The 27,863-nt window shown below is 41.7% G+C and overlaps 1 protein-coding gene across 1 annotated transcript; it reads right to left on the reverse strand.

Annotated features, from left to right (window-relative positions):
* Positions 1-345: 345 nt before the first annotated feature.
* LOC145402322 (phosphatidylinositol 3,4,5-trisphosphate 3-phosphatase TPTE2-like) lies at positions 346-27,863 on the reverse strand. The gene is made up of 12 exons (XM_080274466.1): positions 27,803-27,863; positions 23,899-24,007; positions 23,149-23,261; positions 19,834-20,034; positions 17,877-17,993; positions 16,291-16,510; positions 15,635-15,777; positions 13,735-13,966; positions 12,599-12,802; positions 11,258-11,353; positions 2,939-3,012; positions 346-528 (listed from the first exon to the last, which is right to left on the reverse strand). Exons 2-12 carry the CDS (start codon positions 23,974-23,976, stop codon positions 408-410), a joined length of 1,599 nt encoding a protein of 532 aa, XP_080130592.1. The 5' UTR covers positions 23,977-24,007; positions 27,803-27,863; the 3' UTR covers positions 346-407.

The following is a 27,863-nucleotide window of genomic DNA, read 5'->3' on the forward strand; positions in this document are numbered from 1 at the left end:
AGAAGGCTCTCTAGCACTTTTTCCATTGCCAGTTGATTTGCATTTTACATGAAAATGCAACTGCCATCTTATTCACTTGTATGTCTTGTCTTTTATATCACAGACTACATAAACAACAAACGAGATCAGAAACTCTGATGACTTGTCTTATTTTTGCTACTAGAGACAATTCTATTCAGTTTGAGGGAGATTTCTAGTAGTGGATGGGTTAACAAAGGCTATACAGTACTGTATCAAACCCCACAAATTTTAAAAGTGTCCCTAAAGCTGAATGTAAGCATCTGAAGATAGCAGGGGGGGGGGGGAAGGATAGAAGGGGTTATGTGCTATTCCAGACAAACTGTTAAGGAAGAGGTGCTAGGGAGAGTCCTAATTCCACAACAGTATGAGCCTCAGTACCAGACTTCTCAGTAAGCCTTGGTCATAGGGTCCTCCTCCATCTCCACAGTGACTCCAAAGTCTTCCTGGAACACATGCCATGTCTTGCTCTTGTGGGGGTTGTCCAGCTCATGTCTGTTCAGCTCCAGTCTGACAAGTGAAAGAGTGCATGTTTGAATGAAAAATAAGTATAATTCAGTTTATTGTATCCTCTCTGTAATAGAAACTGTGAGAATAACTTTTTTTTTTTTTTTTTTTTTTTTTTTTTTAAGTTGGGGTGGGGATGGGAATTAGGTATAATCTTGTTGTTGTTGTTGAGTAACTGGTCTGTCTGGCTGAGCAAACCTATCAACCACAGGCAAGAAATCATCCCTCCAAGGGTCCCATGCAGTGAACCAATGATCCTTTATGGTAGATGGCATCTTGCCACGGTGACATACAGGGTAGAGTGTGGAGGTATGGTTCCTGGATGGTCACCACATTTGTGTCTCTCCACCCAGTTAACAGGCACTATAGTAGGCTCCACATCAACTTGATACAGTATTTGATTATATGGTTAACATTCAGCACTATAAGTGCTTTCCTAGGCTACAGGAAACCATTAGACTTGTCACTCAATGTAAAGCCATCTGAAGTGGAAAGATTGGTAATAAAAAGTGACAGGAAGTATGTAAAAAGTAGGAAAAGAGGAGGGTAGACATAGAAAAGGATTGATAAAGATGAAGGAAGAAGGAAGTACACAGCACTACATCAAGTGAATTGATGATGTTTGCCATCACCTATATTTTTCTCTAAGCTTTCCTCTGTTTTGAGGTTTTGTACTAATTTTGTATAATATCTTATTGACTTATTCAAACATTAACACCTATCAGGAAAATAGTTGGCTCAGAGGAATCTTTTCCCATGGGAAATTTGCGGTACTAGAATTTCATTTACCTATCTATCTACCTATGGCCAGATGCCATAACACTGTAAGGGATGGCCGTTTGTCTTTGAGTTAGTTGTTTTATGGGGAAGGGCAGTAACTCTCTGCCAACCTACTTGCTGGTATGTAGGGAACACATATGGGTTATATGGTTACCACCCAGCACTGTGAATGGTTTCCTGGCTTACAGGAAATCATTAGGCTTGTCACTCAATGCAAGGCCACCTGAAAAGGAAAGAAGAGTAATGAAAAGTGACTGGAGAGATGGGAGAAAAAGGAAAAAAGGAGGGCAGACACAGAAAATGAATGGTAAGGTTGAAGGAAGAAGTAGGCAGCACTACATAAAGTGTGTAGATGATGCTCACCCCATTAATCCATGACTTCTACAGCCTGTATATGTTCTGTTGTGGAGTTGATATATTGTACTACCCTCATTACCATCCCTACTCCTGTGTATTTGCATCTTTTCTCTAAAAGAGCTGATTTAGAGATTGTTGAGTCATAATTTCTGAGTGTCTGCAAATCCTTTCTACGTGTCTTAGCACTTGTCACCCATCACCCATCACACAAATTACAACACATCATTTCCCACACACCACTTATTTTTGCCCACACTTCAAACACCACTTACTAAACATCAACTGCCACACACTTCTTTACACTTCATAGCCACACACCACCCATAACTCACTGTGCATCACTATACAAGCACCATTCACCATATACCACACACATCACTCATGATATCTCATATTTTGTACATGTCACTGATTTACACATTTAACATAAAGAAGCATTAGGCATGAATTTTATAGTTTCATTCTAATCAGTACTGTAGTAGGCTCTATCCCCACCCCAACTGACTAATCACAGGGATCACTGTACACAAACTAGATGCTTTACTTTGTGAGACAAATACCAGTATATCACTGCCCTTCTATACTCTGTTCTAATCTCAACCTCATCATTGTTACCATACATAAGACATGAAGCACACCACATCACTCAGCACACTGCATATTATTCATCATTCACTACAGACCTCTTACCTCACCACGCCATATCATACACAAATACTGTCATCTCTACCCCACCACCTGCCCCAGACCAGCTTTCAGAAGCATATCCATTTTCAAAAAACTCGCCACTTCATTCAGTCACCATTTTCAAAAAACTCGCCACTTCATTCAGTCACTCAAAGACAACACACAGCTGCATGCATGGCCTCCTGATATCCACCATTCTGAATCCTACCTCCCTTGTGAGGACAGGGACCACCTGGCCAGGCCGAGATGTGGGCTTATCAAGCCCTCTTGAGTTATCAAAAAAGGCTGGATGACTCCGTTGCTGATGCCTGTCCAGGATGCAACACAGCACACCATACTGTTAAGCACATTATGGAAGACTGCATTGCACACAATTGCCCACATTGCACACACACTCCTTGAGAGCTCTGTGGGAAAGCCTGGTCTCATCCATGGCCTTCCTTAGGGACTCTGGGCTGTTAGGCCAGACTGCCTAGGAAACAACTACTACACCTACTTACCCAACCAAACTGCACTACACTTCACATCATAATGCACTGCACTACCCCACATCACACTACACCACATTGCACCTCACTGCACCACTCACCTGCCACCAGTCATGAAGCCAGTGTGGAACCAGAAGAAGAATGGACTCTTCTCATAACCCCGTGGAATTTTTCTCTGTTGTAGAATTTATACATTTCAGAAAATATACAAACATTGTATGAATCAGTATAAAAACTGTACACTTATTTGTCAAAAATTCTAAATACTAAAAAAAAAAAAAAAAAATTTAAACTGTAAAATATTGCATCTGGTAAATGAATATATATTGGAACATAAAGGAAAGTTGTACAGTACCCTGAGATGGTTAGAAGTATGGTACCCTGAGATGGTTTGACTGTGTGGAGGGAACGGAAAATGTGAGACTGGCAAGATAATATGAGTGAGCTAGACACGAAAGGGGGGACTGATGATGAGGTGGGGGGATGAAATGGAGATATATCAATGAGGGTCATGTAAACTGGAGAGGGTGACATGGAGATGATCTGTTCATGACCACCCCTTCCAGTATTAAGGCATTTGGCCATAGATAAAGAAAATGTATTGTATAAATGTTTTGTCTGAGGTGGAAATGGTTGCAAAGTTTCAGGATGGCAACAGTGTATGATAGGGTGATCAGGATGACTGACCTTGTTACACATTTGTAACAGGCTATTTGTCATCATCATCATCATCATCATCATTAAAGACTTTATTCCCATCTGAGGATGGAATGAGGTAGGATCCAGAAAAAGGAAATAAAATGCACAAAAGAGAGAGAACTATCAACAGCATACTCAGTGAAACAGTCCAGATAATCACTCATCAGTCAGGTTCCCAGAATCCTGGCTCAGCCTCAAAGGCCAAGCCATCTGCACATGCTGTTTACAGTTTGGGTATTTAAGTTTACAGATATGGTTGACATCACCTGCCAGAGAGAGTTAGTCCACTGGCTATTAAGTTTTAAAAAAGTGGCAAACTCTTATGTGAACCTCCATAAATAGTTCATCCAACCCACCCGATCCAGTCAGTTCCAAGCCTCTTCTGTTTCCATATCTCATGTTTTTACACATGGTACTGTACTAATTTACTATATCCAGCCATTTTTTTCATGGCCTACCATGTTTTCTCCCACCTTAAAACTTCCTTGCATACTCCATTTTCACCATCCTATTTATATAAATTTCTTCATATGACCATATAATTTTATCACTCTGTGTTCATATGTTATCATCAGACTTCCAAGTTCCACCTCCTGTGCAAATCACATCTCATATCCAATCCACTGTGTGCACTTCACACACATTCCTCAGTGAAATCCCATTTCCACTGCTCTTACTCCTGACCTGTTATTTCAATAAAACATGGGCTCCTGTTTCTCTCCTTGTTTAAAGGATGATTCCTCCTATGTGAGCCTGGACCTATTTTATAATTCTGTGTACAGTTAGTCCTCATATACATAACCTTTAATGACATCTTGTTTGGTTTTCAGGTCCACAGTGAATTTAAGAAAAATGAAGCTGATCTGCCATTTCTCACCCAATACAGTATACAGAAGCAATGGTATGTGAAAAGCTGTTCAGTACTTGTATTTTAGAACTCTTTCCTCATTTAAACAATGGACTGCGTGTATAGCATAAATGTCTCCCCGGGCCAGTGAGATATGGTTTGAGACTGTACTCTCAACTGTGACTATATTTTGCACAACCTCATCTTAATTTTTATTGTGGCTACCACCAGATGACTTTATTCAACTTATAATAGGACCTCTCATATCTAGATGGTTACTTTATGCTTTGATAAAATAATGTTTACTGCACAAGCCACTACTAAATAATATTTTTATTAACAGTTTTTTAATGACTTGATCACAAGTCAGCCTAGTGATGTACCAGTAAAGAAACTTTGTCTATGATGCCTATAGCCAAATTATTAGTCCTGCAGGTCATTAAAAGTGGTAGTAGCAGTATACAGTGAAGCCTTCCCATGATGAACCCTGATATAGCAGATATCGGATTTAATGAATTCCACAGAGCCCACCAAACTTTCATCAGTTATAATGAGCAATGTCCATTTAATGGGGCACAGTGGGTCGCAGTACATGTGTTTCCTATCCTTTGTGCTCTAACCTGGCCTGAAAGTGCCCTCTCCCCATCATGATTGCTGAGTTGTAATAACAGAATACTGTATAGTAATACAGCAGACCCTATTTATCCGCAGAATTTGCATCCGCAGATTTAAGTTTCCGCGGATGAAACTTATTTTAATACTGTACTATACTCTGTAACTTAATTTGAAATTGGCACGCAATGTGCTCTTCTTTTGTTGCTATAGTTAGGTTACCTGCAGCCACAGGCATTCCTGCCACTCCGCCAGTCTTATTGTAAACACCAATCAGTTCATTACTTACGTCATCGTCGCCCTTCTCGTGTTTACAACTCTACTATATTTCATTGTGTAAGTGAAAAATGGCTCCCAAGAAACAAGTAAAGAATAAAGCAATCCTTCTAAGCCGAAGAGAGAGCGTAAGATGTTATCTGGCATCCTGTCAGAAGGGTCAGACTGGACTCACAGCAAACCTACAGTGCCACCACACATCTTGTCACCTCACTACACTGGCATCGTAGGAACTGCACTACAATCATTGTCATCATCATACAGCAATCATCGTCATCTATACAGCAATCATCATCATCATACAGCAATCGTCATCATTGTACGGAGGTTATGAAGAGAACACACAGTCTTTTGGTAAGTGTTAATATGTATTTGTAATACTTTAAAGTATGTTTTTATTTTTTCAGGGATGTGCTTAACTTATGTGGAAATAATATGCCATTTTGTGATGATCACTTTAGTATCGGCGAAATTTGCCTTCCGCGGGGGTCTCTGGAACCTAACCCACGCGGATAACTAGGGTCTACTGTACTGTACTAGTCATGAACAAGTGCCATGACAAGGATGTGAAATAAGCTATAAAAGGGGGAAATTATGGGTCAAGTTAGTGTAAAGTGGGTATAGTTTACATTTTTAGTACTAGAATATGCTAATCGTACTCATTTATTTTCAAACATAAGCTTGAAATCCCACCTGTGGGGGGGATCCTAGGATATAATAAACTATTGGCTTTAACAAAACTGACTTTCCTCCAATGTTCATTTTTGGCAAGGGTCTTCTGTATTAACTACTTACCTCAATACCCTTGGGCCTATCCATACTCCCCCACATACCTGTCTATCCATACTCCCCCACATACTCCTTCAACTTGTCATTCCCATTTCATCCTTTCCTCATCCTCCCATGGCCTTCATCCCAAGACAGTTTCTTTGTTAACCCTTCTTTCTGCATTAGTCCTGTATGTCCAAGCCACCTCTGGATGTACAGGTATGTTAGTCAAAGAAAATAAAAAAAGAAAAGATGCAGGACGGGTCAAACAATATCCTAAATTATTAATACAGTTCATGATGTTCCAAGAAGATAAATATGCAGATATAATCATCTGAATGTACATAGCAACAGTACCTGGGCCTGATTGCACAAATGGGTTTAAGGCTACACGTGGCCTTGTGTCAGGTGGTTTGAGGCCGTAGGTCGCTAAGGCCCATACATGTAGCACCTACAAGAAGGAAAACTTCAGTAAGGCCGCCTCAGTTGCTGAGGCTGGGTCAGAACAGCCATACCGTATTGAGACTGTTAAGTAAAATAACTCCGATTTTATATTCTCTACACAAACTGGATAAGACTTGTTACTGTTTATCTCAGTATGGAGTTGATGGTTGCCTGTGAACTATCTAGTTCACAGGCAACCATCAAAGGGAATGAAGGTTTCAGGTATCCACTGAATCCTCTCAGCATTAATAATGAACATGCATTGAGACAATATTGCCTCCCCATGAGCAAATTCCTTCGTTTAAGAGAAGTTGAGCCTCATATTGGGAGTGTCACATGACACTTCCATGCCATTTGTGCCCACACAACAATTTTTGGCAACCCTGAAATTCTATGCTAGTGGGAATATTCAGTGTGTTGTTGGAGATACCTGTGGTATTCATCAGTCATGTGTATCCAGAGTGGTATCATGCATGACAGATGCTTTATGCTGAAAAGGACTCAGAAAAATTAAGATGCCCAGTGGTCTGCTGAGGACAGACTAGAGGGTTTCTACAGAATAAACAATTTTCCTGAAGTGCTTTTGTCCCCTTGGGGAGGGAAGGAAAGAGTACTTCCCCAGTATCCCTGTTTGTAAGAAGTAAATGAAAGGGGCCTTTTTGTCTCCAGTCTTTCTCTCCTTACTGTCCTCTTCTATCTTTTGTCCAACCCTTTTTCTTGATATTTGCATGTTTCTTCTGACCTTTATTTTCCCTATGTTCCTGCATGGCCTTGCAATCGTATTATGGCTTGATAATAATTCATTATTTCTTCCTTCCTAAAGTGCTTTGATCAGTGAATTAAACCCTATCAATTATGGCCCCAGATCAGAAAGAACATGTATTTGTCAGTTGCAAAGGGTTCCATTCACAATGTGCAAGTTGTTTGTGACAGCAACAAAATGATAATGAGCTGTAATGGCAGATATACTGGCAGCACTCAGGCTACCTATATCTGGGCTATCTAACCTCCACAAGATGGATGAACCAAGGTGTCTACGGTGACAGTTTTCTGCTAGGTAACTAGTGGTAGACTGCTTTCTGTGAAGTTAGACAATCATTAGGTAAAACATAGCAAAAACACTGGTAAGTTTCCATTTGTATTACTACATGTATACCCCAGTTTAATGATGCAGTTGGTTAGGTAATAACCCACTGTTAGGCGGAGAATTGTCTATCAGGGTAGATTTAACGTAAAGTAATGGGGGTGCATTTTTCAGCCTTGGGTTTCCCCCCCCCAACCAAGTCCAAAACCCACCTGAATGAGCCCAAGAACAAGTTTAAAGCAAATCTAAATGGCCTATTAGCTGTAAAAAAGCTAATGTATGCCTAACACCTGTAAATAACTCACTAAAACCAACAGATAAAATGTGAAAATCGTTAAATATGTCTGGAAAAAGTCAAGCTTAGTAAACGGTACCCCAAAATAACAATGTTCACCCCACCTATGGCTAAAAAACATAAATCCAAGTCTAAAAACAGTTCATAAATCAACCTAAACACACAGTTTTAGTCTAAAATATCATCAAAATCGGTAAAAGAAATCAAAACCATCATTAAACCAGGGTTTGGCCATTGTTAGGCGGGGTATGGTGGTGTTTCAACCCCCGTCATTAAGCTGGGGTATCACATCTAACGGTATCACATCTGTATATCAAGGTATACCTGAGGTGTCTACAGGCAGCACTTAATGCGTGATCAGAGTGCGCGAACCTCACTTAAAACAAAAGGCAATTTTTTAGGCCAGGAAATGGTAAAAATGCAAAAATGACAGATACAATGCAGTTGAAAATAAAACTGCAGTTTTTCGAAAACCATACTACGCTGCGATGATAGGGTTTATGCAGCCTGAGGGCACAAATTATGGTTTTAACAGTCATTACAAGACAAAACTGGTCATAACATGGTAGGAACAGACATAGCTAACGCGAGGAGCGATAGTCATAGCGCGGGTTGCATCTGCCTGTGATGTATGGCTGTCATATGTCTGCACGTGGTGTCGTCACAGTCCACTGAGCATTCCTGCCCCACTTGAGCCTACTCTCTTCCCACACTCTGGCTCCACACGTGCTGTGTGTTATCTTTGCTCTTTATTTTGGCCACCTGATCCAGCCTGACCATGCCGCCGCACCGTGACCCAGTGAGATGTCGAAAGAGTCTGACCCAGGAGCAGAAGCTTGATGCCATCAAGTTGAAGGAGAGAGGAGAAAATAACTGTGCCGTCATCAAGGTCTATCAGGTCAATGAATCAACTATTCATACGATCCTGGGGAAGAGGAACGCCATTATGAAGACCGTGTGGGCCTACGGTGGATCTCCCATGGACCAGAGGATTTAGTGTATGACCCAGCTCTTATTATGATGGAGAGGTTCCTGACCATGTACTTGAACCGAAAGGAGAGGGAAGGAATTCCAATAGATTCTATTAACATAAAGAGGACGGTCCACCACCTGCATGCTGTAGTTTGCTGTAAGCTGTCCCAACTCCCAGGCAGATTTAAGGCACTGAGTGGTTGGTTTGGCAAGTTTAGGAAAAGGAAGGATTTGAAAAGAGTACAGGTGACAGGAGAATGAGCATCAGCAAATGCCGTAGCAGCAGAGACGTTCGTGGATGTCCTAAAGGGAATCGTCAGGGATGGGAGTTATACTGCTAGGCAAATTTATAACATACATGAGATGGGTATGCGATACAAGAGGATGCCAAGGACTACCTATATCTTGAGAGAATGCAGGCAAGGCAGGGGTAGGAAAGTTGATAAGGTAAGCATCACTCTACTTTTGTCTTGCAGCGTTGCAGGCCATAAGATGAGGTCATTGCTTGTTTGTAAATTAAAAAAACCAAGATGCTTTAAACAGTTGAAACACACGAATGAGTCCAGGGTTTATTGGGAGAAATCGGAGACAGGGTGGATGACAAGGGATATCTTGAATAGGTGGTAAAAGAAATATTTTATTCTTGATGCAAAGAGAAAGTGTGAGGAGTTGGGCCTACCATTTAAAATCCTTTTGGTGCTTCATAATGCACCGGGGCACCCAGCCTGCTTGGAGGGTTTACATGAAAATATTAAGGTAGTGTTTTTGCCAGCTAGCACGACTTCCCACCTGCAACCCCTAGACCAGGAAGTGATAGCTTCTTTGAAGTACCATTATGAGACGAGCTTGTTTGAGTATCTGAGGAAGGCCACAGAAAATTGTGAGAAGGATGTGCTTGATGGTGACAAGGACTTGGAGGCATCGGATGAGGAGGTTTTGGGTGACCCAGCAGATCCCCAGCCAGCTCCCTCCCATTCGCCTCAGCCTGACCCAGCTGAACCGGTGCACGGTCCTTCCCATGTGCCTTAGCCTGACCCTTCACAGTGTTGCCTTTTAACTGTGACAGCTTATTGGAAAAAGTACAATCTGAGGAATGTCGTCACAAACATTCTTAAATCGTGGGATTGGGTGTCTGTGGCAACAATAAATCACACCTGGTGCAAGTTGGCACCTGAGTTGTGTGCCATTGGAGGTGGTGCGGTGCAGTCACTACAGGCTGTGCGGCAGGAAGCGGTACGAGCGTGTAGAGCCATGACTGACTGTGAGGTGATGCAAGAGGAGAATTTGGTCAAGGTGGTTGAGGACAACATGATGCCAGAGGACGCCACGCAGTGCACTGAAGAGCTCGACAGGGAACATTGTGAGGCAGAGCAGGGGGATCAGCCTGAGACACGAACCACGGTACCAGTTATGACCATGGGTCGCATAAATAACATCTTGGGTGGTGCAGAGTGCTCAAGGAAGCCGTCATGGTTTATGAAGTGGATGAGGTTTGGAAGGCTGATATGCTGGACACTGTGTTGCATGCAAAATAACTGTATGAAGAGCTAAGGCAAGAGAAAATACAACAGCGCCACCAGATTCTACTCACCCAGTACTTTCATCTCTGACAAATGCCAGAGCAGCAAAAGCCAGAGGAAAATGTTATGTCTGTGGGTTCCCTTGACTTTGAGGGGTTTATGCAGGAGGCAGAAGAGTTGCAACAGGACTGTGGATGTACAGGATTTACCTTCATCAGATGAGGACTCCATGGAGTCAGTGTGGCAAGAGGACCGTGCTGGGAACCAGTAGGAGTCCTGCCCTGCCTTGATACCCTACTCCCCCTCCCCCCAGCAAGCCCACAACCTCTTCATTTCAAGGTGAGGAATCCTCCAGTGTTTGTATGTTATGAAGTCATTATTAGGTAGGTAAATGTCCTGGGAAAAATCCCTGAAAATTGCCCCAAAGGGTGAACCTGGGCTGGCTTGGGTACCATGATACCCTGTAACATGTAAACATATGGCCCTATATTGCGAAAGCTCATAAAGCGGGACCTTCTGAGGACAATATCTGCGCGTTTGTGAGCGTTCGCTATGTACATTTTTTCCAGCTACTGAATGTCTATTGTTCACCAGCAGCTCTGATAATCCTCATTACATGTCAAGGATGTATTCCAAAATATCATGACTTTTTCCTTGTAAATGGTACTGGAAACTGGGGAAACTGAAAAGTCAGCTTTGCATGTACTGATGGAAATATAAAAGATGTTTGTTTAAAAAACTTGCTGTGAAGTTAAAAGTGAAAAATAACATCAACTAGTGACTTATAATGGGGACTTATTGTACTGTATGATATCCACCTACTCTGCTATATCATGTCTACCTCCACTTTGCATTCCTCACACATTCATTCATTTATCAAGCTATTGCTCATAGTAAACTTACACTGTCAGTGAAGAACATGATTCTGGTATCACCTCTTATCACAGGGGAGTTGAACAGTTGGATGTGCACCAAACCATGGATTTTTTCCACTGTTACCTGAAAGCAGCAGATACACATGGTAAGCTTTCACTGGACACATTAAAATGCAGGTAGTGTACTCCTCATTTTGAAGTAGTCGGTGGTGATGACATCATCCACTCACTTCATGTAATGCTGCCTACATCTGCCCTCCTTGATTTCTGTGTCTATCCTCCTCTCTTTCTATCACTCCCATTCCTTCCTGTTACTTTTTATTACTTTTCATTCCACTTCAAGTGACTCTACACTGACTGATGTTTAATGGTTTGCTGTAACCGAGGAAACCATTTACAACACAGGGGTGGTAACCATATAACCAGATCATGGGATGAAGTGGAGCCTTCTAATTGGATGTGGCCCATTACGGTCTGATTCCAAGAGGAGATTTGGGTTTGTTGCGCATGTAATGCCACTAAGGGGCTAGCAACTTGTCCCTCTCATTTTAACTGCCTGAACTGAATCACTTAGTCCAAGGCCCCTATTCTCCTGATAGAACAAGATTGGGTAATGGGTGGATGGATGGATGTTGTTATGGTATTTTTGCAGTTTAAGTTTGGACCCTACATGATGTCACCTTAGGGTAGGAAAAAAAAGTGGAATAATAATGACAGTGAATTCTGTGTCAAATAGTTATATGTACACTCATCAAAAAGTATCTGAATTCTGGAAGCATCATGCATTTCAAAATATGTGACCAAAGAATCTAAAAACATCTCTTCTTCTGTGTATCTCCACCAGTAATAATTACTGCACCATACACCACTATAATAGATCATTGTGTGTCACCCCACAATCAGGTATACCAACCATTCTAAGATGACAAGCTATTCTCCAATTATTTTCACATCCATTGTACCCTGGTGTCTGGGTAGTATTTGTGGGGTGTACAAGAGAATATGAAGATGCATGATTCTTATATGCTACTTCTGCAATCCAGTACCATATCTAAAGGGTAGAGTATTATATACAAGAGACTAAGAAGGTATAATCTGCAAAATAAATTTTTTTTGGCAGAAGTGTTTAACCTCCTACAGCTAAGTTCACAATAATATGGCCCATTGTCACCAGGTCAGCTGTGTGAGTTGCAGACCCTGAATCTTTTCCTTTCATAAATGGCATCATCACTGCCACTCTGTCACTTTGAGGTATCAATTAATCCTCCCTTGTGGAAAGGTCCAGCCCTCCAGTGATATGGACTACCCTAGTGGTGACTCTCAGTGACTAACTGTTTTCCTGAAGATAACAGACAATAATTAAACTAACCTTACAGTTTCTTCCTGTGGCCAGGTTGGCCTGGAATGGTATAGTGTGGCAGCGGCTCTGAAGTGTGAAGAAAAACTCTGATCCATCACCAGCACCGACTGAATGCATCCCATGCAGGGTTATTCTTGTCACTATCATAGGGGTCTCTGGTGGCAGTTGGTTACCCGCTCGCACCACATGCTCATAGTACCCCACATACCGGCTCTGTCGTCGGACATAAGTTTGTTGAATTATCGCTTTAACTTGGCCTAAAAGGCCTAAAACTGTTATCTTGCCATATTGATTACTGAACTGTTATAATCAATTACTGGTAACATTAGAATATGATGCACAGTGCTACGGAAAGGATGTAGAGCCATACCATTTATTTTTCCTGCCACTGAGCTATGTGAAATAAGCTGCAATGGGATAATTTTCAGGATGAAGGTCAGGTGAAAGCACTATAACATAATGCTACTCTCATTACTGTAATAATGCTTGCATTACAAAATGAGTCCCACTATCTGGACTAATTTTTTCTAATGTATAAAGGAAGGACCAATGGCTGATGGCCTGCAAAAGCTGTTCCCTCCAAACAAGGCTGAAGATAAGACATTCAGAATCAAGGGTCATTGATTCTGAAATACCTGAACACCTTACATTTAAAAGACTGAGGAGTCTTATGGGAAACACAAACTAAGGAAGACTGTTTCAGAGTTGGCCAGTTGATTATTTAAAGTATTGTATTCAAGTTACTATAATTCTTGCATCAGAGTGCAGAACATTTTTTGCCAATTCTTACTTTTCATTTCATTGATAGGTAGAGCTTTATGCTGTTATACATAATGTGCAATGTAAGTCCAACACAGACTGGTAATATGATCATGAATGATGCTGCACATGTCAGTGTTGTAGTAATAGAATGCACTGATCTCCATTTTGAAAAATTACAGCAAAAAGTTCAGATAACTTCAGACTTAAGATAACATGAAGTGATGACTAATGGAGACTATACTAATGAATCACATATTAAAATATACCAATACAGCCCTATATACAAATAGTGGATAAGGAATTTCATTCATATATACAGTACTATGAAATAAAAAGTGATCCATTTTGTGGCATCTAGGAGAGAGAACAGACTAAGTAAATACCTGGCTTGGTGTTTCTACTCCTTGGAACTTGGAAGCCACATTCTTATCTGTGCGACGATCTCCAAAGTAGCCAAGGCAATGTTCTGCATCTCTGAATATCCCAAGGTCAATAAGGAAGACACAGATCATGGTGCCGGTGCGACCTTTGCCACCTTTGCAGTGAACGGCGATGACATTCCGCTCATCCTTATTCATCCAGTCACTCACACTGGCACTGAATTTCAACATATCCCTGGGAATACATACATAAAACACAGTTAAAAGCTATACTGTGTAATTATACATGACGAACCATCACAAAACAGCATCATCAGGGGTTGATATACATATTCAGGATTTTCAAGCTATGTACAAGATGGTGGCCATTGACAGCTTCAAAGTAGTTGCAGTCATTTAATATTTGTAATAGTGTACTGTGGTAATAAAACTATAACAGCCAGTCTGATTTAACCCCTATGAGGTGTAGGCGCATGAAGCTTGGCTTCTGTAGTCCAGCACATTTAAGGGTAGATGGGTGGCCACTGTCATGCACTGGCACATATACAACTAAGCAGTTGTGCTGGCTGGTTATACAGACATCCTTCAACTCCCTCTCTGTCTCCCACAAGGAGGACTACAGGAAATGGGCTGCTTCAGCCAGCTGTCCACCAGGCTAAGTTCAGATGAACAAATGGGCCACAAGAATTAGGGTACTATGACCAGTCTACACCCCTTTGCAGCTTTTCATTATTAGAAAACCTCTAATCACCCCTTGGAGGCTGAACCTATATAGGGCTGTCACTCTGACTTGATTTGCCTAAGTGCAGTTCAGTATAAGCATACCTATGCTTTAGGATCCGGACATACACAAAAGGTGTGAGGTAGATATAAAGAACTAATATGCCTGGAGACTGTCCTGCCATGGCTATCCCTGTCAGGGAATTTGTAGAAGGAAGCAGGGTGTCACAAGTAATGAGGAAAAACAAAAAAAAGGGCAACAGCTAATCCTTGTCTTGTTGCAGGAGGTCCCAAGATTAGGCTACCATAGTTCAGATAATTTAAGCTGTAGGAGACCACCCTGCACTGCTGGTGATGTTTAGATGCCAGAAAAACCTTCAGCAACCTCTGGGATATGGATTGTGGCAAGTCAGCAAATACTCTCCTCTGATCCAAAACCTCTGTCAACCATGCCACAAGATTCTGTGCCTCAGACATCCAAAGCAATACAAAAATACAGTCAATCACCGAGTAATGCGGACAATAGGGAATGAACAAGGACCGTGCTACTCAAACAAGCACAACTCAAACAATGTTTGCATGTATAACGGTACAGTGTGTTTTGGCGACTTTCCAAAACTCTCGTTTTTACTCCTTCTTATCACCCTACCCCACATAAATTATGTCCAACTTATACCCACCATCAGGTAAACACTGAGAGAGATATAACTATTGTACTTAAGAACATGAATGGTATTAAAACAGCATTAACAAAAACAAAAGTTAGGCTGGGTACCCGTGTGTTGTTGAGGCGTAGCTCCGCGGCAATCTCCCCCCGCCCCCCACCCCCCAATGTCGTTGCTGTCATTGTTGAGATGCTGCAGTTCTTGCACTCCCTTCTTCAACATGTAAGTCGACTCCATTGATGTCCAAAGCTGAAACAATGGAGTTGACTTTGTCATCAGAGTTGGATGTACCCGGATGTAAGTTGGCCAATCATGGTGAGTCTGGCGGGTGACATCACTGTGAACGACTCTCAAATTGTGTCACCAGGCCAGCTGGCACTTCCTGTGTAAGCTTGAGATTTTCCCCCTGTTGATTATGACCTGCTGCATTGTGCTGACCATGTCCGAACAAAAACACATTACTCAACTGCGCATTACTCAAGGATTGACTGTACAGTCACAGTACAAGTATAACTCACACAAGAGGAGGGACATTGTGATCATCTATCATGTAGCGTTCAACTCTCCCATGGAAGAGAGATACGTCATAATCCCTCTCAGAGCACAGGTTGTAGAGACGGTAGTGGCCAGGGTGTTGTGTGTCCATGAACCTCGCTACCTCCTGCAGGGAGAAGAGGAGAGCTTGGAATTAATGCAGACTTACTGCACGAGGGCATTAAGGAAGACAGTCAGTATACAATATGTTTACCAAGTGCACGAGGGTCATTAAGATATGGTAGACAATCAGTTTATGCTCAACAGCTGTGTGAGGCTCATTAAGACACAATTATTCATGCTAAGTCTCGGTCATCCCTAGCATATAACCCACAATACTCAGTGTTACATCTAGGTCTCCAGTATGTACTGCTGGGTAAACAGAAGTGAGGGGGAACCAAACTTTGTCCAAGAGTTTGACTGGCCCAAGAATCATGCTTGCATTCTTCCAGTTGTGAGTTGGACATGTTAACCTATGCATCATTGACTTTCCCACCTCTTTCAACAGAAGTCCACATCACATGGTACTCTACTGTAGTGGGGACTTGTTTCATAACCCTTTGGCTGCAAAATGCAAACCTTGTAGTTGTTTTAACCATGAAAGAGTTCATATAATCCTGCTACCAGTAACATTTCTCACCTTAATATCGTTTCTGTACATGGACATCCTTCCTGTGGAGGGGAAGGACATGGCGATGACCCTGTTTGTCACATAGGTCAGGTCAAGGTCAAACCCATTTTGCTGGTAGCGTCTTTTGTTCTGGGACACAAACTGTCTTGCCCCAGATTGTAGTTGCTTTCGTTCCCATAAGATCCGTGTTATCCTAATTAGACGGATCAACCTCAATGCAACCAGCAGACTGAAAACAGACAATAGGAGTTAGCTTTATGAAGGGCACATTTTATGGTCATTTCAAGCCTCATGAGTTCACATCAAGGGAAGAACTGGCCGGGACAAACATATCATAAAGCTACAATCAGAGTAAATATGGGTTTGGTAAACAATGACAGAAATAACAAATTATTTTGCTTTGCAAACCTGGAATCTGCACATGTGAGAGGAAAACCCATACAATGTTCTGTATTATTCTGCAAACAGAAAATCCCAGAAATTTATCAGCTTACATCTACAAAATACAATTTTAACCCGCCCCATCCCGACGTTTTTGGACCTTTTTTTTTTTGGCCCAAACATCTGCTTTTGGTGAGAAATATCGAAAATTCATAGAGAAATTGCTTACCTGAGGTTTAAAATACCGGATTTAGGTACAAGTACTTCCTTACCTGACTGGGTTTTCTAACAGGCTGGCACCAAAGAAAACGAGTCCTATGGGAGGGTAACTATTTTATCCACTCATAAACAGTATTTATTTATTTACTTGGTACGAATTTATATGTAGTACAAGAGTATATTGGTTTTCAAACAGTAATATAGGCATTATAAGCATTGTTTCACTCACTAACTCATCACCATTCATGACCTTTTTTTTCCCACATTACCTGATCATCATTTCTGACTGTTTCTTCCTCTAATGCTATGTAAACTTTGTCCTCCACATTGTCATCGATTGGGGAATCACTCTGGCCCTGAACGTCTTTATTGGCCAGGTCACTGGTAACAGGCGAATTGCCAAGACAATGGCGTGCAGGGGGGGGGGGAGAGATTATGCGGTGTAAGGCATTGTTCCTGCTTGGCATCTTGTAGAGGAATAGAGGAAGGTGTCCTGTGTATACATGCCAAAAATCACTCGCGAAAAATCACGTGGGAAAAAATTGTGCAAATTAGGGACCTTGCAATGTTGCTGCGTTAATTCACGTCGCCGGGACGGCGCGGGTTAAAGTGCTAGTTTCAGATATACCGTAATAAAAAATGAATACATTTGTTTTCCTGCTTATGACTCTCCAGTTGCAAGCTGTCAGATATTAGAGCTGTCTGAGAGCATTTAAAGCATTTACTGTACTGTATTGAGTTACTCTTGAATGACACCTACAATACACTGCATACAGTACTTATGAAGACTTAATGACAGTGGTACTAATGATTAACTTTACTTGAAGCATTTGGTACAAGAATGGTATTTCTATTTCTTCTTGTGTTTCTAATGTTTACCTGTACTTTGTGCCTATGATATTTGACCTCAGGTTTCAGTGAGTTTTTACTTACATATTTTCTTGTGTGTGTGAACCAATAAAACTTTCACATGCTGAAGGTGTTATTGTACTCACTTGGCAGGACTTGATGACATGTTCTCAACACAAACAGTCACAACGGAGAGGATGAATGTAAACACCACCAAGAAACAGTCCAGTACGTTGTGCCACGCTCGAAAGAACACCTTGGGCCTGGTGGTCATGATAATTTAGGATTTCATTATTCTTTTCAGAACAAAGCTTATTGTAAATTGTGGAAGACTGCAAAGCATCTACAAAATATTGGCTCAGTTTAGCTGCTGTAAAAATTAATTTTACAGTATAATTACTGAGACCTTATTAAAATTATTAAAACAAGACTGACAAATCAAAATTATTGTACATCATTCAGCCATTATCTACATCTACCTACTGTGCTTATCCATGGGGATTAGGGGGAAAAGAGTACAAGTCAACCTTACTATATGAAAAGGTTACATTCATGGAAAACCAATCGGATGATGATCATTCGTATATCAATCGTAGGGACTGTAGCAACTGTATAGGTGAAATTGGTGATCATATACATGTACAGAAAAATGATGCTTTGTACGTGATTATAGCAATTGTAGAAGCAAAAATGGCGACTGCACATAGAAAAAAGGGCACTAAAATGCTGATCATATAAGCAAACATTCGCATTATGGTTGGTTGTAAAAGAATTTGACCTGTACAGTAAATGTATCCACTAATCCCATGTTACCCTCTTCAAGGTGTAAGGGCCCAAGGCTGTACTGACATAGCCTGATCTATTGTACATCCATGATAGTGTTACACAACAAAAACCCTTGTAACCTCTGAGTTTCAGGCCAATGAACAAGGCAGGGCTGTCACACTGATGCCTACTGACCACTATAAAACCAGAAATTGTCCACCTGTACACATGTAGTCCATGCATGTCATAAATGGCAATTAAAAAGAGTGGGCTATGGAGATAGTAAACCCTTCCCTACATGTATTGGTGTGGCAACCCCACCACCTGGTTGTTGTGATGCAGGAGGGGAGACTATTGTACCTGGGAGCCACTGTGCACCTCTGATTACTGTCCCCAAGCATCAAAAAGCCTTGCTCTGAATTTCCTCCAACCCAAGTGAACAGTGGTTTTCTTTGGCTCTCTTTAAGCTAACTGGATAACTGTCACTTTAGCTGCCACTGTACTTATACATTACATATACAGTACTGCATTGTTAAGTACCAGTAGATCAACTTGTGGAGCACTGCAGTGAAGTTTGTATGTTTATAGTAAACTGTACATGTGCAGTGTGTGTAATATACCTGTAATGCCAAGGTGCAACACTTCCAATACAAAGACGTGCTATATTTAATAATTATACTATAAAACAGTGTATAGTACAAAAGATGTGAATAGGGAATGCCCATTTCTTTAGAGAACATTATTGAAAACTTCTTCTTTTATTATTTCTTCAGCCTGTTTTCCTGAAATGTTGTTATGAATTACGGTAGACTCTTGCTTTATTGGACCTTGATAGACCAGATATTGGATTTAGCAGACACTACGAAGGCCACTGAACTTCTGTCGGCTATAACAAACAATGTTCATTAAATGGGGCCCAGTGGGTTGCAATACAAGTGTTTCCTACCCTTTTAATCCAAGCTGGCCTGAAATTGCCCTCTCCCTATCATTATTCCTGGGCTGTAATGGAAGACTATAGTAAAATTGTACAGCTGTACTAGTCACGAAGAAGCGCTGTGACTAGGATAAGAAATAAGCTGCAAAAGGGCAAAACAATAGGCCAAAGTAGTGTAAAATGGGTATAGTTTTCATTTTTAGTACAGTACTAGAATATGCTATTGTACTCATTTATTTTCAAACACGTGCTTGAAGTCCCACCTCAGGGGGGGACCATCGGATATACTGGACTATCAGCTTTATAAGATCAGGCTTCCCCCCAGGCAGTCTGTTATAGTGAGGGTAGTATTCAGGTATTCTATTGCAGTACATTTATTTGTTAGTCTATTGCTGGCAACTGACCCTAGGCCAAATATCCTCAGTGTGACCTCAATCATGAAGTATGTGGAGAAGGCCAGTGAGCAAAACTCTATTGGGTCCTGAGGGGTGGGGCTGTTGAACAGATCCACGATGAGCAGGATCATGTCCACTATGATGAGCATTACTGTCAGTAGTCGCACCACAAAGTGTTCCACAAACCGCCGTGTTCGCCATTGCAGGTAGCTGTGGGTGAGGAAGATAAACTAAAGAATAATTCAGACAAATTGTTGACAGATATTAGTTTGCAGAGGGTGTTGATACTTTGTTCATGTGTATTGTTATATACATTTATTTTGTCCTTAAGTGAGCTTACAAATCAGTGAAATAACTCTATCATTTATAAAGGCTTTAATATGTATGCATGCACTAGCCTTGGTCGCTTAATAGCAGCTCTCCATGCTTCTTGATCTTTAGCAACCTCCCTATTCAGTCACTTATCCCTGAGGTCACACTCTATGACATCGACCCAGGTCTTTTTTGGTCTGTCTCTCGCAACCTTACCCTCAACTTTCACACTTCTCACCTTCTACACCCATTAGCCATCCCCCATCCTCTCAGTGTGGTAACTGCCAATCCCACATTATCTCCTCTAAAATGTAAGGGCCTGAGGCTAGACTGTCACAGTTCAGCACTGTTAAGGCATGTGACCAGCATACATCCCTTTATATTGCATGAGTAATAAACCTCCAGTCACTTTCTGGGCATTGAGCCTATGTGCATGGCTAAATCATCACTCTGGCTGGGGCATTTGAACCACTTAACCTCCAGGATATAGGAAGAAATCTTAAAAATGTAGCTGTCACTGTGGCACTTTGATGTAAATGTGAACCCAATGGACTGCAGAAATCCAGCCATTTCAGCTAGGTGCTTTTTGTTGAGGTTATATTGAAGGATGGTATGTGTTGTGATAATGAGAAGTACAAGTTGTGTATATGTGGTATGGCATAAGGGATGGCACTGGAGTGGGGAATGAGTGGGTTGTATTTTGTGTCGGTACTGAAAAAGCTCTTGCCACCCCAAGATTACCTGGACATGAACCTGGTAGACAGCAAGAAACAAGCCAATTCAGTTGGGTCCTTGTAGAGATCTTTGCTGAGGTTATGTTGAAGAGTGAAGTGCATGAGGGAAGTTTGTTGTGGTTTGGGGAGCTGTAGATATAAGCAACAGCCACAATGCATCTTGCAAAATGAACTCTCGCCTCTCTGGGAAGTATTTTGGGAGATGGCTGAAGCAGATACTTTGATTAAAAAACTCTTGCCTCTCTGGGAAGTATTTTGGGAAGATGGCTGAAGCAGTTACTTTGATTAAAGAATTTGGATTGCTGTGGTGACCATGTGCTTAAGTTTTGGTAAATGTCTATGAGGTCTGTCCAAAAAGAAACCGAACTTTTTAAACGGAGCGCCAAGAAGCTGACATAACATGTTCATGATGGGCTTTAGTCAAACACAAGCTGCATCATGCCATATCGTTTAGTCATCGAGGTACCCGCATTTGAGTGAACATGTGTTTAGTGCACTGGGTGATTTGTTGCAAATTGAACAATGAAGGATCTAGAAGAGCAACGTGCTGTATTTCAACTTGGGAAAAACTTTTATGGAGACTTCTCAAATGTTGCAACAGGCTCATGGGGAGGATTGTTTAAACCATATGCAATATCACAAGTAGTTCCAATGGTTCAAATCAGGAGGAGCATCCACCGAAGATGACCCCAAATTTGGATGGTTTTCCACGTCAAGAGACGACAGTCACTTTAAGAAAGTGTGTGCTGTGATCTGTGAAAACTTTCACCTGGCTGTCTGTGAAGTTTCCAATGGAGTAGGCATCTGTAAAAGTTCACATCACATGATTTTAACAAAACTGAAGATGCATCATGTTGCTGCAGAATCTGTGCCACTTCTGCTGACAGATAAGCAAAAAGAGAACTGTCACAGCCACTCAAGAGCTGTTTGATTGATCAAATGCTGATGAAAACTTTCTGAAAAATATCTTAGCAGGCAATGAAATGTGGATGTACAGCTATGATGTCAAAGCAAATAGGCAGTCATTGCAGTAGGTTGGAACATCGTCACTGTGACCCAAAACAGCACATCAGAGTGGCTGAAATGTGAAGGTGACATTGATCTTTTTTTTCTTTTTTTTTTAAGGGTGTCATTCATCAAGAGTTTGTTCCACATGGTCAGAAAGTCAATAAAGAGTTTTACTTTGACATCCTGAAGCATCTGAGGGAGATAGTTTGGAGGAAGAGGCCTGAGGTATGGACAAACAAAACCTGGATAGTGCATCATGACAATGCTCCAGCTCACGAATTGCTCCTTATCTGTGACTTTTTAGTGAAACACAAGACAACTAGTGTTCCTCAGCCACCCTGCTCTCTGGATTTGGCCCCTGTAGACTTTTTTTTGGTTCCCAGAGTTGAAATCCACTCTGAAAGGGTGCTGGTTTCAGACGACAGCAAAGACGGAAGAAAATTTGGTACAAAAACTGCGCACCATCGCTGAAAACACATTCTGTGATGCTTTCCAGAGCTGGAAAAAAACAGTGGGAATGTATGAACAGTGAAGGGAGTATTTGGAAGGAGACAAGTCTGATTAAATTGTAAATACAGAGACCTTGTATGTCATGTGGTGATGTGGAATATTTTGAAGTGATTCTGTTTCACTGTGTTAATCAATTCCTTAACGTTGATGACATCCATTTTAGTACACATTATGCTCCCTCTGGATTGTTTTATTCAGCTTATGAGAGACTTTTTGAACGGAAAGGGTCAGATGTAGCTTTCATCAGCCTCTTCACTATGAGAGTCCTTTTCAGATTTTAATAAACCAACTGGAGGTAAGAAGAATATACTGTACTAAAAGAAAAGATAAATTGTTTAGAGGTAGCAGTACTGTGCACTATAATGAGATATTTCATTTAATCTCATTTTTAAAGGCATTGTACATGCATGCAGCCCGATGGCAGCTGTCCATGCTACACAATCTCTGGTAGTACCTCTCTTCAGTCCCTATTTCCTGAGGTCAAATTGCAGAGCCTCATCCCAAGCCCTTCTGAGGTCTGTATCTCGGTCCTCTACCCTCCACATTCATACCTATAAATCTTTTTACCCAGTTTGCATCTTGATGCTCTGTGTTCCACATTTATTCTTTCACAGCAAGGAATGGCCCTGTAAGGTCAGTTGCTTGCTTGCAGTTAATGGGTCTTTTTGGCCTGACAGACCAAGGTTAGATAACAGTAACAACATCTCATTAATTTTTCACCCAATTTTCATCCCCCATTTTCAAGTTGCCAGTGACTCACTAGAGGTTGAAACCAGGTATGGGTGGGTTGGAGGGGTCGATGAAGCCCATCTCCACCTCCAGTTCATGTTGCTCAGCATCATATTCCAGGAATTTAGTTGTCCGCCGCCACACCTGCACACGCACACACACACACACACCATCAAAGATTATTACTGCATCATCACAAGCATTAGCATCATCAACATTATCATTAAGACTACTGTACTATATCATCATCATCATCATCATCATTTTATCATCTCCATCATTGTCATTGTAATCATTCCTGTCATTGGCATTGGCATTGTTATCATTGCCCTCACTGTCATCATAACATGATTTCTCATTACTGTATTATTTCAGAAGAGTTGGTGTAATAATGAACAGGAAAAGGAAAACACCATAGCAGGAGAAGCTGGCAACATACTCTGTGAAATGGATCAAATGTCTTCCATTCATTGCTCACAGCATCAAAATTTCAACAATATACATGTACAGTACAAGTGAAAAGTACAGTGATCAGGTAATCATTGTCTTTGACTTTCAGGCATGGCTGCCTAAGTGTCAGGACTGACGAAATAATATGTCTAATATTCTTCAATCAGTAATGAATGCCTTTAGTTTTATCACTGGAAATGACTTCACAGTCATCATGATTGTACACTAGCATCATGGCAGACAGGTGGTCAAACTAATCTTAGTATGAGTGAAACAGTCATACAGTGTGTTGCAGATATCTGATGATCAGCAGAGAAAATAAAAACTTTACCTTCTTCTCTTCATCCTCATCCTCATCCTCGTCATCATTATCTGGCATGTTGCCTCCTTCTGCTCCATTCATCTCCATGATTTGGATGACATCAAAACTATTCTCTTTGCTGTAAAAAATATGCATGGACTGTAATATGTATCACCACAAACGAAACTTGGCTCCACCTCCATTACTATTTATACCCACCATATTTTTTTTTTGTGAGAATGAAGGATAGGGTTATGGTAATCATTCCCACAGGAATTTAACCACTTCAGTAATAGGTGGCACTGTATTTATTTATTTAAAATTTGTTTTAGCTACTGTACTGCAGAGTTACTATTGAGGTTGGTGGTCAAGTGGCTAAAGAAGTGATCTGCTGTCTGAAAGGATGCAAGATCAAGCCAAGACTGGGTCAGGGAATAGTGTGATGACTGGAATTTTGTTAACTGACTACTGATATTCCATGGGGTTTGCAGCTGGAGTATTTGCTCAGCTCAAGGAAGATGGGCGTCCCTGCCCTGCATAGTCCCGAGTCACTCTTGGGGAAGGTGTAGCTCCTGTTAGCTTGTCAAAAAACTAGTTGGTGAATGGTTACCATCATCCCAGCATATACTACCATGGAAGTGACATGGAGCCATGGCCTAGTTACGTGCCATGCATAATACTTCCCAGGTGGGAAACTCAACCATATTTACCACACAGTCAAAGTTCAGGCTGAGACTACATGGTAAAGGTAAAAGGTAGCAGACATCATGAAGCACTTATTTGCAGTGCTCATCTCTGTAACTTAGGCCGTTGAGCCTGTGGTGGGTCTTTCACCCACTACCCTGGAATACAGGGCCACTGCATCATCCACGTTACCACAGTTACCTCCCCTGGGTGTTACCCTAGACATATATTTTACCTATCAGTCACAAAGGGCGGATGAACACCTGAGTTAACGTGCACTCACCCATTGTGCATATCTCCTACACATAGCACATCCTCTTGGGGGCTGTGCCTTCTCCATTTTCTCTGCACCTCGCCATGTGGAAGGACCCTGTTCCTAATCCTGGCGAGGTGCTGGCTACCACAGGAAGGTGACTGCTTGCTTGTGGTTGATGAACCTGCTCAGCTAGACAGAATGAGGTTGAGCAGTAACTGATTTTCCAAAAGGCTTAATGACATGAAATAAAAACATCCCTGCTAATACCATTACATTAGCTGTGAATAACAGCACTTTGATCCAATATGAACAGTGGGTTTTAAGTGCTAAAGTGGTGACATGTGAAGTTGTGTACGAGACACGCAGGTGGATTGCTGGACGTTGAGGGATGAATTATGAAGTCTGAGCCCAGAAAAGACCACAAAATTTTTTTAGACATTCAGATACCATCACATTACTCCACCACCATACTGTTTCCTCCTCCACCACATCTCGGATCGTATTTTGTGGATATGGGCAGCTCCTTAGCACTTTTTTTTTTTTTTTTTTAACTTCCAGAATACGATGGCGTCTTTTCTGTGTCATCCTTGCTACTATCAAGCGAATTTATTTTGCCTAGGAAGCATCTCTTTTAACGAATGGGTTCATGAAAGTTCCACTTAATCCTAACAGTTCGAAAAATCTCATCACAGCTTAATGAAATCGTGTGAACACGGCAAGAATAACATGGAAAGAGATGTCATGGAAGACTTAAGATTTATTTCCTGTTAAGGTAGGATAACATTTTTCTTCCTTGCAAACTGAAAAGCAATGCAAAACATACAAAGGATTACTGAGCGGCAGCCACTGGGCATAATATATTGCTGAGCAAGACGTGATAAAAAGCTCCTAAACTGACGAGAATACGGGCTCTATCGCCTTCCAGCTGGTGTCCTATCCACCTCGTTATTTACTGTAAGGTGTTTGTTCCAATTTGACAAAGATCCCAAACCCTTTCAGCTCAGTAGATGACCAAATGTGAGAGTGGACGATCAGTTTTACCAGTAACTAACCAAGAAGACTTATTCCGATCCCATAACTCCAGCTTATCAATTTTCAAGCAACTATGATCTAGTATTCGAGTGTGGGAATGAATCAGTTCCGTCAGCTTAAGACAACCCGTGTATTCTTCCACCAAATTTCTCAAATGACAGCCCTTTATCCAACTCATTTCAGTACCATCTGTTGTGTTGCCGGAAAGTTACAGTACGATAACACTGTCCTTTGCATAAACACCTGACACTGCTGTAATTATTTCCATTATTCCATCACACCTCACCATTCACCACGTTGTACATTTCCTTAACACATTATTATGATTCTGAGAACATCATCATCATCATCGTCGTCGTCGTCGTCTTCATCATTATCTATTTATATAAAAGAGCCGCGTTGTTTGTTTGTCCTTCAATCACGTCCAAACCAAGGGCCAAAGACCCCAAGACCCATAAGAATCAGGGTGACCCAAGGATGGTTTTAGGGGGGTCAAAATTCAAATCTGAGTCATTTGAGGTCACCGGTAGTGTTCGCCTTTTTGGCCCGGGCAACGCCGGGTACCCCTGCAGCCCAATTTTTGGCATGGAGACTCACACGACCTTCAGTTTGGACATAGGCTATGTGAGGTTGACCTCCGAGATCATTTGAGGTCACCGGTAATACCGGTACACGCTCGAACGACTGAACCCAGCAGCCCAATTTCTGGCATGGAGACTCACATGACCTCCAGTTCGGACACAGGCTATATCTGGTTGACCTCCGAGATCATTTGAGGTCACCAGTCGGAGGTCACCGGTAATACACGCTCGAACGACTGGACCTAGCAGCCCAGTTTTTGGCATGGAGACTCACATGACCTCCAGTTCGGTAACAATAAACAAGTACTGTACGCACATATACTGTGCATTATTCTGCGAAAGCTGAAATAGAAAGTTCCTGGACCTTTTATAATCCCTCTTCAAAAGCATAAGAGGTAGCCTACATGGTCTTTCTGGAGTAGGAAGAGATATTGAACTAGAACAAATAGGATTAGTGTGTTCGCTTTTTTTTTTTTTTTTTTTTTTTTTGGGGGGGGGGTCTGGGCAATGCCGGGTACCGCTGCTAGTAGTAGTAGGCCTAATAATAATAATAATTATAATAATAATAACAATAACTATTCCACACAACTGTACTGTACATCAACTGATTTCGTTCCCAGCCAAAGTGAACCACACTGTACTAAAACTCTCATTCTTGCATAATTATTATTCTCTCTCTCTCTCTCTCTCTCTCTCTCTCTCTCTCTCTCTCTCTCTCTCTCTCTCTCTCTCACACACACACACACACACACACACACACACACACACACACACACACACACACACACACACACACACACACACACACACACACACACACACACACACACCAACTAAATTTTGACCAAGCCACTATTCTCACGTAGTTCCTCGCCTAACTACTTCCCTGCCTGTCTCCAAACCTTACCCTTCCTCTACCTCCGTAACTGCCCTACCTCTCTGCCTGCCTATCATTTTCCCTAACTTACTTCTTACTCCCCTGCTTCCCTGCCTACCTTTTCCCCTACATCCTCGTATAACTCTATCTTCCTTCCTCCATACCTAACTCCCTGTCAACCTACCAACCTCCTTCTTTACTTACCTACCACCTTGCCTACGTAACTCCTTCCTTACCTACCCACCTACCTACCTTTATTCCTAACTTCTTCCATACTTACCTGCCTACCTACCTAACTCCCACCCTCCCTCCCTCATTAACTCCTTCCATACTAACCTACCTACCTACCTAACTCCCTTCCTCCTTCCCTGCCTTCGTAACTCCTTCTATACCTCCCTGCCTACCTAACTCCTGTCTGCCTCCCTCCCTAACTATACCTGCCTTCCTACCTGTCCTACCTGCTACCTACGTGCCTGCATACCGTAGCCACTGTGCATGCCTCACCTCGGCGCGTGCGATGCTGCTCCATTCTGGGAGAGGTTGAGTTGTGCCGGGTCCAGTGTGG

The sequence above is a fragment of the Coenobita brevimanus genome, chromosome 6, assembly GCF_032717465.1.
Source record: "Coenobita brevimanus isolate Jiangsu-jjx chromosome 6, ASM3271746v2, whole genome shotgun sequence".
Lineage (NCBI taxonomy): Eukaryota > Metazoa > Arthropoda > Malacostraca > Decapoda > Coenobitidae > Coenobita > Coenobita brevimanus.